At 42.7% G+C, this 17,557-nt stretch overlaps 1 protein-coding gene and 1 long non-coding RNA gene across 8 annotated transcripts in view; both read right to left on the reverse strand.

Annotated features, from left to right (window-relative positions):
• The window catches only part of LOC144584630 (uncharacterized), a 31,811-nt gene extending 27,233 nt beyond the window's left edge, over window positions 1–4,578 (reverse strand). The window contains exon 1 of the long non-coding RNA XR_013539005.1: window positions 4,529–4,578. This is a non-coding gene — a long non-coding RNA (uncharacterized LOC144584630). The remainder of the gene's footprint in view (window positions 1–4,528) is intronic.
• Window positions 4,579–9,317: 4,739 nt separating this feature from the next.
• Window positions 9,318–17,557, reverse strand: part of FAM169B (Protein) — a 32,609-nt gene continuing 24,369 nt past the window's right edge. For 3 of the 7 annotated variants that reach the window (XM_072982212.2, XM_020781689.3, XM_072982215.2), the window contains 3 exons: window positions 12,631–12,759; window positions 11,268–11,344; window positions 9,318–10,934 (listed from right to left, as the gene is read on the reverse strand). In XM_072982212.2, coding sequence (XP_072838313.2) covers window positions 10,725–10,934; window positions 11,268–11,344; window positions 12,631–12,759 — 416 coding nt within the window. In that variant the 3' untranslated portion in view covers window positions 9,318–10,724. Of the gene's footprint in view, window positions 10,935–11,267; window positions 11,453–12,630; window positions 12,760–17,557 lie in introns of all 7 variants that reach the window. The other 4 variants (XR_013539004.1, XR_012081651.2, XM_072982211.2 and 1 more) reach the window with 4 other exon arrangements.

Genomic DNA, 17,557 nt, shown 5'->3' on the forward strand with positions numbered 1-17,557 from the left:
CTCCCTGTAACACTTTCTTAACATTTCCACTTGAGACTCCTCTTAGGATTGACACAGATCAGTAGCAATGGTTCAGGCTATTTCTGTTCCCAACCTTTTTTGCAATGAGAGAGAGTCAATGAGTTATTTTCACAACTGGCAAAAAGCATGGAGATCTGAATTCTGTGTTATCGTGACATTGGATGTGACCAGTGGCTCAACTCTGGTTTAAAGAAGACCCAGACCTAACTAGACAGAAAGATCCGACTGAGTCTTAATGTTATTGTTTACAGAAAGGAGGTTTGTCATCGAGAAACATGAACGATGTATCTCTTCTGTATGCAATACTGGGCAGGAAGACACAAGAATCTTCCTGGTGGCATCAAGACCCGTATCACTGTGGACCGGCTTTCCCCTGGAGATTCACACAGCTTTTCCTCTGCTTCTGTTTTTTTTTTCCCCCCCAGGAGGTAAAATTAAAAGGGGAAAAAATTTACTGGCATGCAGACAAACTAAAATGGCTGCTGGGTCATTCACTGGTAATCTACAGACAATATTTGCTCTGCCAACACAATGGGAGTTATATCACTGGCCACAGCAGATTGCCACTCATTAAAGACTTCCTTTTTTGTTACTGGCGTGTCTGCGACTCACATACAATGATATAAAACTGTGCACATCCCCAAATTTGGTTTTTAAAAAGGCCCTTTAGCAGCAGGTGGTGATGTTACTCCATGTGTTTACATGGAGCTACACAGCAGAGTCCTGGCAAATAGCGATTAATCGCGGTAAAGGGTCCACCTCCGCTCCTATTGACTTAATTTTATTTGATTCATATCCCATACTTCTCCCTGAATTTAGGACACAAAGTGGCTTATTGTATAATTGAAAACTAGTGCAATAAAAAATGTAAAACATAATTAAATCAATTATTATTTTAAACATGGAGACTATTGAAAACCATATATAAAGTTCTCTTAATAAAAGGATTACAATGAACTACAGAAACATCTGACACTCCCTTAAATTCCCCTTTTCTTACTATTAGTTCCCCAAAGCTTGAAAGGGCATCAGGGAGGTAATCAACGGAGCTTTCCAAGGAGTTCCATAGTCTAGAACGGTGGTTTCCAACCTTGGGTAACTCCAGATGTTCTTGGACTGCAACTCTCTCATTTTCCAAGCCATAGACAGTTTTTTCTTATAATGTTAATTACATCAGTCACATGATCAACGGGATAGCTATATATATATGGTTACAGCTTGTTTATACTTTAAATGTAGTATATCCACCCTTTGTGTTAAGTATTCCCAAGTAGATTGGGACAAGAGAAATAAAAACCTGACCGTTACTTCCACCTTGACCGTGGTATCATGAATGCGAGCTGGAAATACAGAACTGCACATGTCCAGGGTACCTTTCTTTTTAATCAGCGTTTGCACATCTTCGTTTGTTTGTTTCCTTTGCTTTCACAGACCAGGAAGGTACAGTATATGCTGTTATAAAACATGGGATGGAAGGAAACGGAGCTTGGAGAAAAGGTTTGTTGTGTACTTCACAAGGAAGTGGGGTGGGGGGCAGTGGAACCAGGGCTTGGCGGATTGAACTCTGCCCTCTTCTCAATTAGTTGGGATGATCTCTCCTCTCCTAAGGTTTTGTTATCCCCTCTCTGAGCATTGTTGACATCTTTGAGCAGCTCAGCTGTGGGACACATCTGCTATTCTCTACAACACAACACTGTTTTGAGATATCCGTATTATCATCTAAAATATTTGGGAGTGCCTTAGTGATGAATAAGCAATTAAGATCCATAAACTCTATAAAACAGCTGTTTCTGGTGGAAATCAAAACTCCTAGAATGGGTTCCTTGATGCTGATCAACGCAAGCAACGATGCTTCAGATTATATTATAAGGACTTACTAAGATATTACTAATACGCCTCTAAATCTCTCTCCCATGGACTATTCTCCAGGGCATAAATATGTGTAGCTACATGAGTAGCATCTAATCTCAACCCAGTATGCTATGTAGTTAGACTGTAGTATTTAAATTCCAGCCCAATATTTTCAGAGTCCTGAATGCAGGACTGGGCTTCATTAACTTTCCATCTGGGGGATCCACGTTTGAACACCAGGCGCCCTGCAGCTGTTGCTGAAAAGCAGCTTTAAGAATGTCATTTGTACTTATTACACTCAAGAAATTTTAAATACACAGGGTGCAAGCAGAGGGGCTGGGGAAAATGCTCTCTATAGCAAAGGGGAAAAGTTCATGGTCTCTGTTTAAGGTGAAGCTTTTGGGAAACGGCAGCTTTGAGCGTTCAGTTGAAGAGCAGCAGCGCCACCCGACGTCCAAACTGAAAACAGTTTCCACCTTGTCCAGCACATTTAATGGTATCTGAGATCAATTTCTCCGGACAAGGAATCTTTTCAAGATAATTAATGTGTGATCCTAGCTGATCCAAGGCCACACTGAATTAATGCAGTCTTCAAAGCCTTCTCTAACAATACAATTAATGGTTTGCCACCATGCAATCTGAGGAACATGTCGCCCCAAGACCATCCGGGTTTTGACTTATTTAGTTATGGGTGTTTTTTCCCCACAATAAGCTCAGAACAAAACTATCCATTTCTCCCCACCTGCCAGAAACACACTACTCCACTCCCAACTGCAACCACTTGCTCTCTGTGACCTCCAACTCAGAAATCTTAGACAGGTTCCTCCATACCTGGCACCTTCCATGTCAATTGATATTTTGGACCATCATCATCTTAGAACTGCAGAGCTGGAGTGGACCCTATAGATCATCGACTCCAGACCCTGTCAAGGAGGCACAGCAGAGAATCGAACTCCCAACCTCCGGTTCTGCAGCCAGACGCTCAAAGCACTGAGCTATCCAGCAGATGTGTGTGCCTGTCGAGCCAACACTAGCCTTCCCATTAGACAGAGCGAGACAACCACTCAGATGTCCTGGTGTTAGCAATAGTGAAATCCATTCCAACCATCAAGTGTTCCTCGTGAGCCTCTTGGCTGCTTCTCTGCCTACGACAGTGGACCCCAACCTTGGGTCCCCAGATGTTCTTGGACTACAACTCCCAGAAATCCTGTCCAGCACAGCTAGCGGTGAAAAGGCTTCTGCCATTTTAAATCCAAGCACATCTGGGGGCACAAGGTTGGGAACCACTGTCCTAGGAGAACGGAGCTGTGTCAAAAACTCCCGAAACTAACCAGCTGCCTTCAGATGTGATGGATACCCTACCCATCTCAAGGCCAGTGCTGAAGTTCTAATCACCTCCTATACAAAGAAAGGGGGGCGGCAGGAGATGCCATTTTGTCCTTTGCAATACAGCCTTGTATTGAATCTATCATCTCTTGGCTGATTAGCAGACTCTGCTGAACTGGTATGTCAATCCAGGCTTAGCTTATACTTTCATAAAGAGAAAATACAGATCATTTATCAACAAGGTCCCACACTATAAATGACCTACAAAGACACTTGCATTTTTCCCCCTCCCTGAGAGGCACAAAAGGGTATGAGAGCTCTTTAATCCACCGCCCTTGGTTCCCCAAATCTATTCTTTCCTTCACCTACCAGTTATTTAAAGGTCGGCTGGATCTTTGCTAACAATCAGGAAGGCTTAAAAGACTAATAAAGTCCGAGACCTGCTTCTGTCTACAATTATCTAATTCTTTCAGTGCAAGTGACCCATCTGTTGATCCTAAATTACATTCCTTAATTGGGGAAAGTGAGGTGGGGGGGGAAGAGAGAATGGATGTGATACATTGGGTACAACAGCTTTCCAAAGGCTAACTGACTTTGGAGAACTCCTGCGTTTGTTTGTTTTCAAATAAGGCCAAATATTTGATGACTTGTTCCTAGAGGTTACGGGCCCGCAAGGGATCAAGGAAGACTGGCCCCATTTAGGTGAGTGTTTGTTGAACTTCCAGACCTCTCAGATATAAACAGAAGCACAACAAGGGGGATGACAGAGACCTCTTAAATCAAACACATTCAGATTACAAAAAATTATCCTCCTCCTGTAAGAACTTGCTATCTTATTATGCTATTTATTGCCATAGAATCATAGAACAATTGAGTTGGAAGGCCATCGAGTCCAACCCTCTGCCCAATACAGGAATCCAAAGCGAAGCAGAGGATTGCCCAGTTTTCTCTTGGGTGTCTCCAGTGCTGGAGCACTCACCACCTCCTGAGGTCATTGAATCTATTGTCATACTGCTCTAACAATTAAGAAGTTTTTCCTGATACTCAATCTAAATCTGTTTTTCCTGTAACTTGAGCCCATTGTTGTGTGTCCTGCACTCTGGGATGGTCAGAAACAGATCCTGTCCCCCTCCTCTATATGGCAACCTTTCAAGTATTTGAAAAGTGGCATCGTTTCTTCCTGGTGTTTTCTTTGGGAGATTAAAAAGCAACCGAGGAGTGGACTTTTCTGTGGTGGCACCCCAGCATAACCAATATGTCAGCTTTCTTAGCGGAAATCATGGTTTTTAGCAGAGTAATTGACAGTTCAGGCAGTCCAGGAATAACTCACACATAGTCCAGCAGCATTTCCTTCAGCAACGTATATTTACAGCAGTCAAGAGCCTCGTGGCGCAGTGGTTAAAACGCTGTACTGCAGCTAAAACTGTGCTCACAACCTGGGGTTCAAATCCCAGGTAGCCGGCTCAAGGTTGACTCAGCCTTCCATCCTTCCGAGGTCGGTAAAATGAGTACCCAGCTTGCTGGGGGGGCAATGTGTAGCCTTTATAATTAAAATTGTAAACCGCCCGGAGAGTGCTTGTAGCGCTATGGGGCGGTATATAAATCCAATAAATAAATAAATAAATAAATAAATAACGAGTAGATGTGATCTTCATGCAGGTGAAGATACAACTAACTGTACAATCACACATATATACATATACATAACCAATCAGGTTACACATTACCTCATCCCTGGATTGCATCATCTCTGCTGAGTCATTCTGAGTCAGTTTCAGCACACCTGATCATTATGGCTTCTCATTAATACACTCCATTCTGCTCAGGCCTGCAATTTTCTTTGACACAATAGACATGGGAGGTTTGTATTCATTTCCCAGGGGATACGAATATGAAGCCCGGCACAGGAGGTGACGCAGAGGTCCATTCCCTGCTCCCCCAGAACCAGCCCGTTCCATTCATTTGGTCTCCTTCAGCGAGGAGGTGGGAAGACAAGGCTCCCCGCTCAGCTACTGAATGGTCTGCTGTGGGGAGAGGAGAGGCAGTGGCAACAGGAGTATGTCCATAGTTGGCATGTGCACTGTGAGGAGCCCTGGTGAGTGGACCAGTCTGGTTCTTGGGGGCGGGAATGGACCACCCTGGCATCTATGGTGCTGAGCTTCATATTCTCATCCTGTGTCTAATGACCAAGTTGCAGTTTGGTGAGATTCCGAGGTCACTGTTGCACTCCTAGGAGGTATCATGTCCTGCCTCCAATAAAATGTAATCAGTTCTGAAAAGTAAAGAAATCTTAAGTCCTTGAAACCTATGAATTTCGGTCAGTTAACTGTTAAATCAAGCAATGGTCCATCTAAAACAACTTATTTATTTATTTATTGCATTTATCTCCCGCCCATCTAGACTGCGTCTACTCTGGGCGGCTTACAAAAAAATATCATAAAGACAGTTAAAGCAACAATTTAAATCAATAATATTAGTATTCATTCAAGACGGGGAAAGTGTAGAGCTAAATTAAAACAGAAAAATGAAAATCAAGCATTTGCAGGAGGGAAGGCCTGCCTAAAGAGCCAGGTCTTTAGTTGGCGCTTAAAAACACCCAGCGAGGGATTTATAACTGTTGTTATAAAGCAAAGAAGTGTGGATGCAGAAGGCATTGTGATCCTTCAGCCCAAACCCAGCCCTGCAGCTCAAGTTACTTTCCTGAAGTAGGACTCCCATGTTGGACATCCCGGGCTGAAGATTCTGGGATATGACATCCAGAAAGCACATCTTTCCAATTTCTGTCTCAGACAGATCCTTTTCATGTGTTTTGTTGTTGTTGTTCGGCTTGGTCCCTGCTGGAGGTTTGCAATCCTCAAGAGTTCAAACCCTTCACCCTTCTGTGAAGGGAAGGAAATGATAGCAGGGGAACCCGGAGGCCTCTCTCGACGAGCCTTCAAAATGTTTCGTTTGTCTGGGGAGAGAAACCTTGTAGGTGCAGAAAACGTCTTTGCTGCCTGAACCATGAAGGGCAGGCCATGCTAAATATTATCTTAAATACCCTTCTGTTGTCTCTAGAGGGAGAAGCATGGCTAGCTGACCTTTTTCTCTGATTGCTTGACTGTGTTTTCTGATCATCCTTCCTCACTATTCAGGAACAGGGAAGAGGTGGAGACAGGCAGGAGCTCAAGCGAACAGAGGTACCATACGCAGAAAGGCTTTGGTTCCTTTTGAGCAAAGCATGAAAAACAACGACATTTGTTCTCTTCTTGACACAATTTGTACCAGGGCAATATAGAGTTTGCTGTTCCACTGAATCTTGCGCCTGCCCCCCCCCCAAACCTGTGATCTTTCCACAGAGAGAATGAAAGAAGCATTTCAGACACGGCTTGGAGCCGATGGGCCAGAGGGGTGGCACAAGAAAAGAGGGAGTGTGGAACAAGAGAGAGAAAAGCAGGATATTGTGTCCACACTAGAATCTGGAGATGGGCTGAGATTATTCCCAAGAACCTTCTCCTCATACTGTGCAATTCAAGACGGGGCTTGAAAGCTTCAGATTCAGCCTTGATGAAGCAATTCACCCAACAAGTTTCAAAAGCCAAAGGATACACCATGTGGAATGTCTAAATGGTAAATTAGCCAGTCTAAATAATCCTGTTAGCAGAAGGCTTTATATTTGGGAGGGGGTGCACTGGTACTCCCCTTTTTATTTTCAGAGGCATCTTAAAGCTTTTGAGGGGATTATTGTCTCCATACAGAGAGGTTTATGGACATGTTATACGTCTGTATTTTCCAAAGGCAGCGTGGAACTAATGCTGTTAACAGCAGGTTAGCCCATCTAAACCGAGGGCAGGAATACCGACCAGCCTCTTCTATCTTGCAGGTCAGCGACCTTTAACATGGGTTGGTCCGACAAAATAGAGCGTTGAAATACCAAATGCATGGGTGCATATTTCATTACCGTTCAGCTTTGCATGACGACGACAAAGCGCCACAAACGAAGAAGAGGGAAATGTTGTTTTTGTTCAATTTCTCCGTTGCTGTCATTGTTTCACAGTTATGGGGGGCAGAGCAGGTTTCGCTACTGAGTTTTACTGCAAGTTATTATTTGATAGCACAATTCTAATGCAAAAAAAAAAAAAAAACATACTGACCAGGAGGGGTGAGATTTGAAGTGCTCTTCTGCCAGCAGAACTCTTTTCTGCTGCCTGATATTTGGGACCAGTTGAAAGGTGATCTGCTGAAGAATTGTTTTAGGGGCTAAGGGTTGCTGGGAGAAACTTCAAAGCAGGAGAGAGAAGGGGGGAATGGGGAACCCCATCCATCCATATCTAAGCCTTCTCTGGCCCCAAAAGACAGCCATGGTGATGGGACAAAGTTAGGGCAGGCAGGCATCGTTCGAAGTCATTTAAACATCGTTAGAGAACGGTTGGGAAACACAACTGTCAGCCAGTTTGGACTGTACTCATAATGAGCTTAACATCAGCAACCAGCAGACAAGGGGAGCAATATTTTCAACATTGCCACGAATGGGTGCAATAAATGACCTTCCTGGAAGTCACTCTTTGACATGCACCTATTTAGTTCATCATCCATTTAAAAAATTACAAGAAGGCAGTTCTCAACTCTAGGGAGTTGGAATGGGCAGGAGACGGCATGATATCGTCTTTGAGTTACCCTAATGTTTGGGTTCAGCAAGAGTGGTGCAACTCTGGACCAGGAAATACGGAAGCAGAATCATCTCTCTTTTCATTACTTCATGCCATGTTTCAGCATTCTGATGCCTGAGTGAGGAAAGTGTGTCAGGAGGAGGAACATGCTAAACTTACTCTCTTCCATCACCCTCTCTCTTCCTCTGGTGATTAATATGCTGACAGTCAGGGTGCAACACCCTCCCTCCTCATGTGCTTATCTGATTCAGGCTCCTTGGATACAGCTACAATGGCCTCAAGTCACAGAAAGAGGCTGATGGATGCCAACAGATGCTGGCTTCCTGAGCAGTATGGGATGCTAAGTCCCATAAGCCTCAACCAGTGTGGCCTAAGAATGAACGTTCTTCTTTTAGCAACGTACACATTTTTTTTCCAAGTCAAAGTTCATTCTGCTCTGTTTCCACATTAGTTGGTGATTTTTGAAGTTCACATAAAACTTGGTACCTACTCTTCTGTGCAACTGGCCAGCAAACCAGTCTACGAGGATGGAGGAACCTAGAATTGAAAGCATTAAGACAACACCAGATTTGGAAAAGTTACTCTACATTTTCCTTTTTTCCTTAGTCCCTGGTTAGCGCATAAGAAGAGCCGTGCTGGATCAGGCCTATGATGTCCAGCAGGCCTGTAACACAGCAGCCCACCAGATGTCTCAGAGAAGGGGAAAACCCACAAACCAGGCCTGCACATGGCTTTAATGATAGCCATTGAAAGTCTTATGTTTCTTCCCCCTCACAAACATAGCTTAAGCAGATTATACACCCCAAGTAGGGATCAAGATCCTACTATTAGGATGTGCTTGCTTCAGATATCTGGAAATCCCAAGAGAGGCTGATGATCAAATGCTCCTTCTTTAGCAGAGCTTCCATTCCAAATATTCTGAGATGATGGTTGGAAATCTCTGGGTCCCATTCTCTCCACACAACCCGCACGATCCTGCTTTCAAGAGTTCCACACGGACTTATCGCTTTGATTGAACCACCTGAAATGGACTTAACGTTTCCTCTTATTTCATTCTTTGGTCCACGTTTTAAAGAGTAAGCTTTCAGCTTGAAGGGAACGATGCTCAAACACCTTCAGGGAGATTTTCAAGACTCCAGGAGCGGAGTAGGACAGGTTTCCTTCCACGCCAGAAATACGAAATGGTGATATCTCTGTTGCCGATGCATACGCTCACAGTCAGGTGTAGGATCATGCTAGATCTGCTTCCATTCCATCTGCAATGGAAGCAGATCTAGCAGGAAGGGGACTGCCTAAAATAACATTGTGATAATAAAAATAATTACAATGTGGACTTTCATACTGAGCATCAGCAATTAGGAAATCTTTAAAAATCCACGTCAGTAGTTGTTACAGAAATCTCACACACTTTGTTTTCTCCATGGACTTGCTTTCCACACCTTGTGGACACACCTGCAATTTCAAACTAAGTTCACACAGAAGAATATATTTTAATTACTTATTTAAAATATGTGTACTCCATCTTTCTCTTTAAAAAGGAACCAAGACAGCTTACTTCATTAAAAGATGGTATTTAAAACCACATGTATAAAGCCGTACAGAAATATAATGCATTTGATTAGTAAAACCCATGCACAAGCTCTCTTGGGTATCCTGGCTTGTATCTCTGCTAAAAAGTTGAGGAAAATATCCTGGTGCCTGCTTAAATCATTGGCATTCCCATCTCAAGAGCACTGCTACAAGTACTAAGCTGTTTAGCAGCACCATCTTGTGGCAACAGCAAAACACAACAGGAAAACACAGACGCAAAATGAATCTCATGCAACATGGTCAGAAGCAGCACAAAAATCTCACCTGCAGATAAACCTGTAAAAACTTTTCAGAACATAGGAAGAGGTGTGGCTTCTCTTAGAGCAGAGAGAGAGAGAGAGAGAGAGAGAAGCCACTTATTCATAGGATCTGCACACTGTTTACAGGAACTACACGGTGCTCAAAATGGCTGCAGGACCAAATTAAGCAATTGAGACCCAAAATTAGTCACAGACACAAGCAAACTACGCCCAGTAAATTTTAGCAGAATTTCTGTGCAGGCAAGACAGGTTCTCTGTTTCCAGGAACAGCTGTCAAAGATTGGCTTCTCCCTGTTTGTATCTATAACGAACCTACCTGTGTCTTTTAAAGATAAACCTGCTGAATACACACAAGCAAACAAAGCACAAATCTTTAACCCAGATCAATATTGTTATAGATTTCTATGGGGGGGAGCCTTAACACACACACACACACACACTCACACACACACACACAAAAGAGCATCAAAATAACCAAATGTTTGTCTCTCGCTAAATGTGAATAAGTTGATTTTTGTTGTTACTAGTTCCAGAATGCTCCCAAAAGTTCAGCCAATGGCTCTGTTAGATAGGGAGAGGAGCGATATGACAAATGGTCCACTCATTGTACTCCATAATTCTAGGGCCACTACAGAGAAGGCCCTGATCTTCACAGGTGAAATCTACCCACAAAAGATAGGAAGCCGACAGTGCAGGGCAATACATATACACCACACTGCTTGTAGTAATAATTGTAATTGTAAGGACACTGGGATGATAACAACAATTTACTTCAGTTATTTGAAAAGTGCTGGACAGTCCTATTTCGACATCTCCGCAATGCACGGAACATGCAAAGTGCTTCATGTAAATTAATCCGTATGACGGCCAAGCAATGTAGGACATGGAGATGATGCCCACCTTGCAGTCACAAAGCTTAGAGAATTGTGGGGCACCCAAGTCCATGACTAAGGGAAGATTTTGATGCTCAAAGCTTATTATGCCACATCACACCTTGTCCTTATTTTGACTTTGCCATGCCTAAATCTCAGGGCATTGCTTTGAAGTGCTTCGGAGCTTCAGGGGCTTCTCCAGAACTCTGTCTTTTTTTCACTCTCGGATCTTGCTGCACTTTGGCAGTACCCTGGATGTCACGTTCTTCCCAATGAGGGTCTGGGTTGACCGTCTCTTCTGGCCCATGGCTGAATTCTTTTGCCTCATCTTCTGAAGTCTTCCTGTTACGAAGATGACCAGATCTCTGAAATCAAACAGAAGCAAAGATGTATGTTACGGAGATTGTAAACCAAGGCTGTGTAACGGATTCAGCTAAATCCCAAATTGAACTGGACAGATTTGGACTGACCTGGATCGAGCATAAATCCAGATTGTGGAGTTTTAATTACAATAGTCCTTCATCACCCTTTAGCAGATATCCTTAGCTTGTCAGTCATATATATCATTGGCTGCATCTTAAGACACCAGCTCCGAGAGCAGGCAGCTAACCTCCCCTGTTCAAATCTCCAGCTCAAATAATCAGGATCACCATGGTTATGGGAAATAAAATTATAAAGTAACCACTTCATCAGCGCACCTGATTCATCTTCCCTTCATCTGATTGCCCGGGTTCATCATCTTGAAATTTCTCTATATGACTGCTCAAGCCCACCTCTGGAGTGGCATAATGCATGATGATGATGATGAAGAAGAAGAAGAAGAAGGGGAAGGAGAAGGATGAAAGAATGGCATCAGCTCTTCCACTGCAATGGGTATTTTATCCTATTAAAAATGAGACATCACAAGTTGCCTGCAATTACAATTAAACCCCCTCGCCAAATTCTGATGCCCCTTTTCAAATGCAGAGAAGAGCAGGCAACTTCACACTTATATGAGCATACTCTATGCCCCTCAACATGTACCATGGGAGAAATGTTCTTAGCTGCCAGAAATGCTCTTGATGTTGCCTGTTGTTGGGTGAGCATTATCTGATACCTTTATAAAGTGTACTGTGGTGATTCTGACACAAAGAAAGGAAGATTCTGGTAGAAAGGTTCCATAGCACTGGCTGAGCCATTTGCCATTAGATTGCCATAAGAAACAATGTCGAAGTATAGATTAGTGTAGAGGCATAATACATTATTTGGACCACATGGGCTGATGGCGCATATCCCTCAGTTGGCAGGTTATGCTGGAACAAAGGAAGGAATAGTCAAGCTTGGTTATGGGTGGAAAAAATGCTGCCCTTTAATAAAAACGACTAGCCCCATACTTGACTCCAATCCTAGCTGTGGTGGGTTGCTGAGAAGCAGCAGCCAAGGGACCTGCTACCACAAAAGGTATAAGGGTCAATCTCCTGTTGGTCTTTCTCAGAGATATGCTGGCTGGAGGCTTCTGGGATTGTTAAAAAGAAAAAGAAACTTTTCCAAGCTCTCCCTGTAGTTTAAGCAGTGCACGTTGTACAAGTTAAGAACCATACCAGACCTTGACACCATCCACCCAATTAGAGAAAATAAGAACATTTAGTTTGTATGTTGTGGTGTGTTTGTTTGTTTGTTTTAAGCATATATAGCACAGATGTGGAACTCAGTCAAGATTGTGGGAATGATGTCACACCTAACACAGCTCTTACATCTACCAATACATCTCTGGGTCTAACATCTGCACATCTGACATCAAGAAAAGTCTCACAGAAACAATGAAAGAGTTGGAAATTAGAAATCAGAATCCAAGGTTGGATCAGGCAAAGGGCCATGCAAAGGCTGCAGCTGGGGAGACTCTTGATCATGTGTGCGATGGGCAAACCAATGACAAGACTAAGAAAAGAGAGGAATATTCAGATTTTATAGAACAGGAAGGAGCTCCAACTTCAGAAGACCCAGCGCACCACTTCAATACTACCAAAAAGCCAGTTTTCCTCTCAAGCTGAACAGGCATGAAGTTCAACTCACTTTACTCACTTTTTGGACGGCTTTGGTCCAGCTGGATCTTTAGCCAGATATTAACACGCTGATTCCAGTCCCCTGGTGCTTCCACTTCCCAGAGTCGAGACTGTTCTTCTGGATAGGTCTCCAAGAACTTTTGACAAACTGAACGGAAAAAGTAAGTCGTGCAAGCACAAAAGAATCCAAAAACTTAGAAGTTGCAACCAAGAACGCCTGTCAGGTCAGAAAGTCTGACACTCGTACATCTTCCTAACAGCCCAATAGAACTTTATAGCCCTCTAGGAAAAATCAGAAGCCTGTGTTTGTCATGGCTGGCATTTATCCCTGAAAGAGTTAATTCCAGTGTGAACCAGATAAATATTATGCACCTTGTATAGTTTACTCTGCTTTTGAATTGTGGTGCTGGAGGAAACTCTTGAGAGTCCCCTGGACTGCAAGGAGAACAAACCTATCAATACTTTGGCAATCTCATGAAAAGAGAAGACTCCCTGGAAAAGACCCTGATGCTGGGAAAGTGTGAAGGCAAGAGGAGAAGGGGACAACGGAGGACGAGATGGCTGGACAGGGTCATCGAAGTGACCAACATGAATTTGACCGAACTCTGGGAGGCAATGGAAGACAGGAGGGCCTGGCGTGCTCTGGTCCTTGGGGTCATGAAGAGTCAGACATGACTTAACAACTAAATAACAACAATAGTTTACTCTCTTCCTCTAAATAGACTCTAGATTGCTTGTTCCATAGAAGAATTGAATGTCCAGAACAATCTCTATTTTTTTCTTCTTTTACTGAAATACATTTAGAATCACTATTATTCATTGACACTAGAGTTCTATTTCTCAATCCAGCCACCTTCTGAAAGGCTGGGATCTCTATTTGTATCTTTTATCCAAATGAGCGAAAGTGGCAATTATCGGGCAAAACAAAGTGGGAGGAGCTATATACTATTTTTTGTAGGAGAAGCTTGCTTACTAAATTGGAACTTTCCTTGTTTTAATTTTTTCAAAAAAAAAAAAAGAGAGAGTTGGTGGGAGAGATTTCTGGGGGGCTTCAAATGTGTGTGCTTCTATCTCATCTCCAGGGCCCACAGATATCTAGGAATGGCAGCCTGGATATTGCCTCCCGTGTCAATAAGATATCTCACCCCAAAATGTACTATCCATGATTCAATGGGACAGAAAAACATGGGCAGCAATACTCATGCAAAAAATGATATGCTATTTGTTGCCGTGAAGCAGAAAATGAACTTCAAACATTTCAGAACTAAGTTCCGCTTTTATATCAACAAGTCCAGTCCCAGTAAGCTGATCATACTCTATTTGAAACAGCGCTAATTTTTAGTCCGTTACTGGATACAAATCTAAGACTGATCAATGATTCCTTAATGGTTTGTGTGGAATATCTGATGCAAAGTTGTTCTTGAAGATTGTTAGACTACAGTGGATGTGTCAAACAGTTTTTCAGAAAAGTTAAATAATACCGGTAATTATGCTAAAACATCTCAACTTTGAACTGACGTCTGTAGTTCAAGTAAATTAAGTCCGTCTTTTCTTTGGATAAGAATAAGAGCAAAGGCTGGTCAGGAGATGGCAGTAACCACCATGCGGCCAAGTAAGTAAGCCAGACAAATCCATAGCACAGACTTGCCCTCTTCTGGAGACTGTATCAGGATTGAAAGGAGAAAGTCTCCTACTCGTTTATGCAACAGGCCCCTTACACAATAATGAGAGCTTTTTATTTTATTTATATTCAGAGTATTTGTAGCAGCTTGGAAGAATGTGATATGACGTCTGGAACGTCTAAAGTTTCTTGCATAACTATTTGTTCTGTAACAATGCTTGGAAATCGGCAAAGAACCCTGTCAAAAACAGCTGATTTATGTCTTCCGTTCAACACCGAGGGTTTGGTGGTATTTGCTATTATTTTACCACAGTGTCTAGAATCTTTCTTTAAAAAAAAAAAGAAATGAATGGTTTGTCTGAGAAGACATTGCACAGCTGTTTATAATAAGAAGTCACTTAATAAGCCTGGCCTCCTATCAACCCAGTTTTTAAGGGGACAAATTAAGGAAAAAATTCTGAAAATTTTATTGAGTTTGTGTTAACCAAAGGGAAGGGTGATGTCCCTCTGCAAGAGTCAGTGTATTTTTTAAGGGGAATGGAGCTTCATAAATGGAGGGAAAATTGATTATACTCAATGGTCGTGGGTGGGTCCATCCATAGTATTTTTGTTTAATAAACATTTTTTAAAATTAAAATGAAAGGTTCTACTGCCTCTATTAAAGGTATAGACCAATAATGTGTCCTTTTGTTGTTGTTTGTTCCTGGTGTATATATGGTTGTCCTTTTTCACCAACCACATAGTGGGGCAATCACTACTGCCTGGAGCATGCCTAAGCTCCTCTGTTTTCAACCGGGCAATCTCCAACTTGCATAACTGCAAACCCAAGACTGCTGGACCAGCTGCAGAGCAGTCCGCCCCTGGAGCAGTTGTGTCCCACACAACTGCCAGCAGTCTTAGGGAGATTAAAACACAGGAGCAAAGCAGCACCATCTTATTTGAACATTTATTTTGGACTTATTTTGTTATGTTAAAAACCTATTGTCCTTCAACTTCCCTCCCTGCATGCTGGAATTGTTCATCCGTATCAAAAAGGGTTCCTACTCTTCCCATAAAGCAACATAATCATTAGGATGAGGTGATAGAAAACACGCTTGACATGCGTTGAAAATCTGCCACATCCTAAAGGCATATTCGTGGAGGGCAGCATTAAATGAACCACATGCCGTATCACAGGCAACGAGGAAAACCATGTAAGCAACTAAATGGGCTAGCAGAGAAGCGACCGTTCTCTCCATCTGCCTCTAGTCTATATGCTTTCAATGCTAACCTAAGAGGATGAAGGACTCTTCCTTCGTGACCAGCATGGAAAGGTGAGGGGAGACATGTAGATCTTCATCTCTTTCCTGCCAGCCCATTTTGTAAGTATAAAAAACAGACCAAAAAAAAACACTTATTGGCAATCCAGCAAGGTTTGCACTTATTTTTTTTTTAAATCGGTTGTCTGGAGTTTATTTTAAACCATGATTTCTTAATTGCTTACCACTATACAGCAGCTCACAAGTGAAACAAAATCATGGTTTATTCCTTTCCTGGTAGCAAAGGAAGAGAGCCGAGCACCACGAATGGGTTCCATTGTGCTTGTGTAGGGAGCGCTGAACCATGGCTACGGACCGGGGTGGAAACTGTACAGCTGGTTGGTCTAGCAAGGCTCCCAGAACGGCCAATGTGGCCAATAAATGACCCACAGTGTCTCCTGAAACCCTGAAAGTATTGATTATCTATTTTAAGGCTATCCCCACCGCCATCTTCAAAAGGCCAGAAGCCAAGGGATATCCCCATCCAGTTTGGAAAAAAAGGCAGGGCATTTGCCTTGGGATACTTGCAATTGCCTCCTCCTGACTTTGTGTGATGTGTGAGCACAGCCATTGTGAGAGAGGAAGAAAGGAAAATACACGAGGAAGAAAGGGCAATACAGACCCTGTTTTCTTTCGAAGGATAGGAACAAGACCATCTGCTTGTCTTGAAAGGGAATAATGTGCAACTGTGGGAGTATCATGTGGACAGTGATTTCAACTGCACATTTTCCAGAAGGAGAAATAGTTTCATTTTATGCAATATTGCACAGAGTCAAGTGATGGCCAATCCAGCAGACCACAGCCAATGTGGGATAAAGGGGGCATTCAAAATAATAATAATAGTGCTGTGTTTTAAGAAGTTGCTGAGAGATTACTCTAAGGAGTCGCCTGGGTGGATTAGGAATAGTCATGGACCGGCTGAATTAACCAATACTGTTATTTATCGCACCAGCCACTGTTTCACCAGTGTGTGGGAGTCTTGTTTGGGCACATATTCATTTTACAATTCCTCTCTTCCCATTCATGCCAACTGACACATTGGTGCAGTTTTCAGATAAGAACTAAATGCATCCAGCATGATGAACCATCTCCTTGGCCATAGCAGCCTCAGACAGAAAATGTGTCAATCCTAAATGTTAAGAAAGGATCAAGGTGCTAGAGAAGGAGGTACAGTGTTGGAACATCTGTGGTTTTATTAGCCATATAGAGAGGATTGAATTTTCCTCCCAGGGAGGGGAGATTCCAATTGCACTCGGAAAAAGCAGAGCTTTGCCTGCAACGTTAGTTAAAAAAACCCAAATCAGGGGCCACTTCTCTAAGCCACTAAGAGGCATTTCACATCTTACACAGGAACCAATTGCTGTTCGCCTGTAGATAGCATAAATACAAGTGACCGGATGGAGAGACTTAACACACACCCTTTCCCCTTCAGGTCACATATACATAAATATCTGTGGGTAAAAACTATACTTCTGGGTTAGCAACCCGTATGGACCTATTCACAAATCCATATCAATTATAGATCAAAGCAGTTCTCCAGTGGCTGCACCTGTATGATGTACTTGTTTTGATGAAATTAAACAAAATTTTAATCTTTGAATGAAGATAATGTTAGTGATTCATACCAACTTCATACTTGGATAGGAACCAGACAGGAATCTGTGGATTCCAGGAACTGTCTGGACTTCCGATTTCCCCCACCCAGGCCAGAATGGCTAATGGGGAGGGCTGATGGGATCTGGAGTCTCACAGTAGTTGTGTTCCCTATCCCTAGATCTGTTATTGCTCTTGTTATGTGCTGTCAGTCGGAACCAACTTCTAGTAACCTTGATAGGATGTTCAGTGAAGTATTTGAAGAGTGCTTTTATCAGTTTCACTCCCCCAGTGAGCAGGGATTTGAACCCTGTTCTCCAGAGTCCTACTCCATTGCTCTATCCACTACACCCCCCCGAACTAAAGAATGTAAAGTTTCTCATTACAGTGGTACCTTGACTTACGAACGTCTCCACTTGCGAACAATTCGAGTT

Source organism: Pogona vitticeps, chromosome 12, assembly GCF_051106095.1.
Source record: "Pogona vitticeps strain Pit_001003342236 chromosome 12, PviZW2.1, whole genome shotgun sequence".
NCBI lineage: Eukaryota > Metazoa > Chordata > Lepidosauria > Squamata > Agamidae > Pogona > Pogona vitticeps.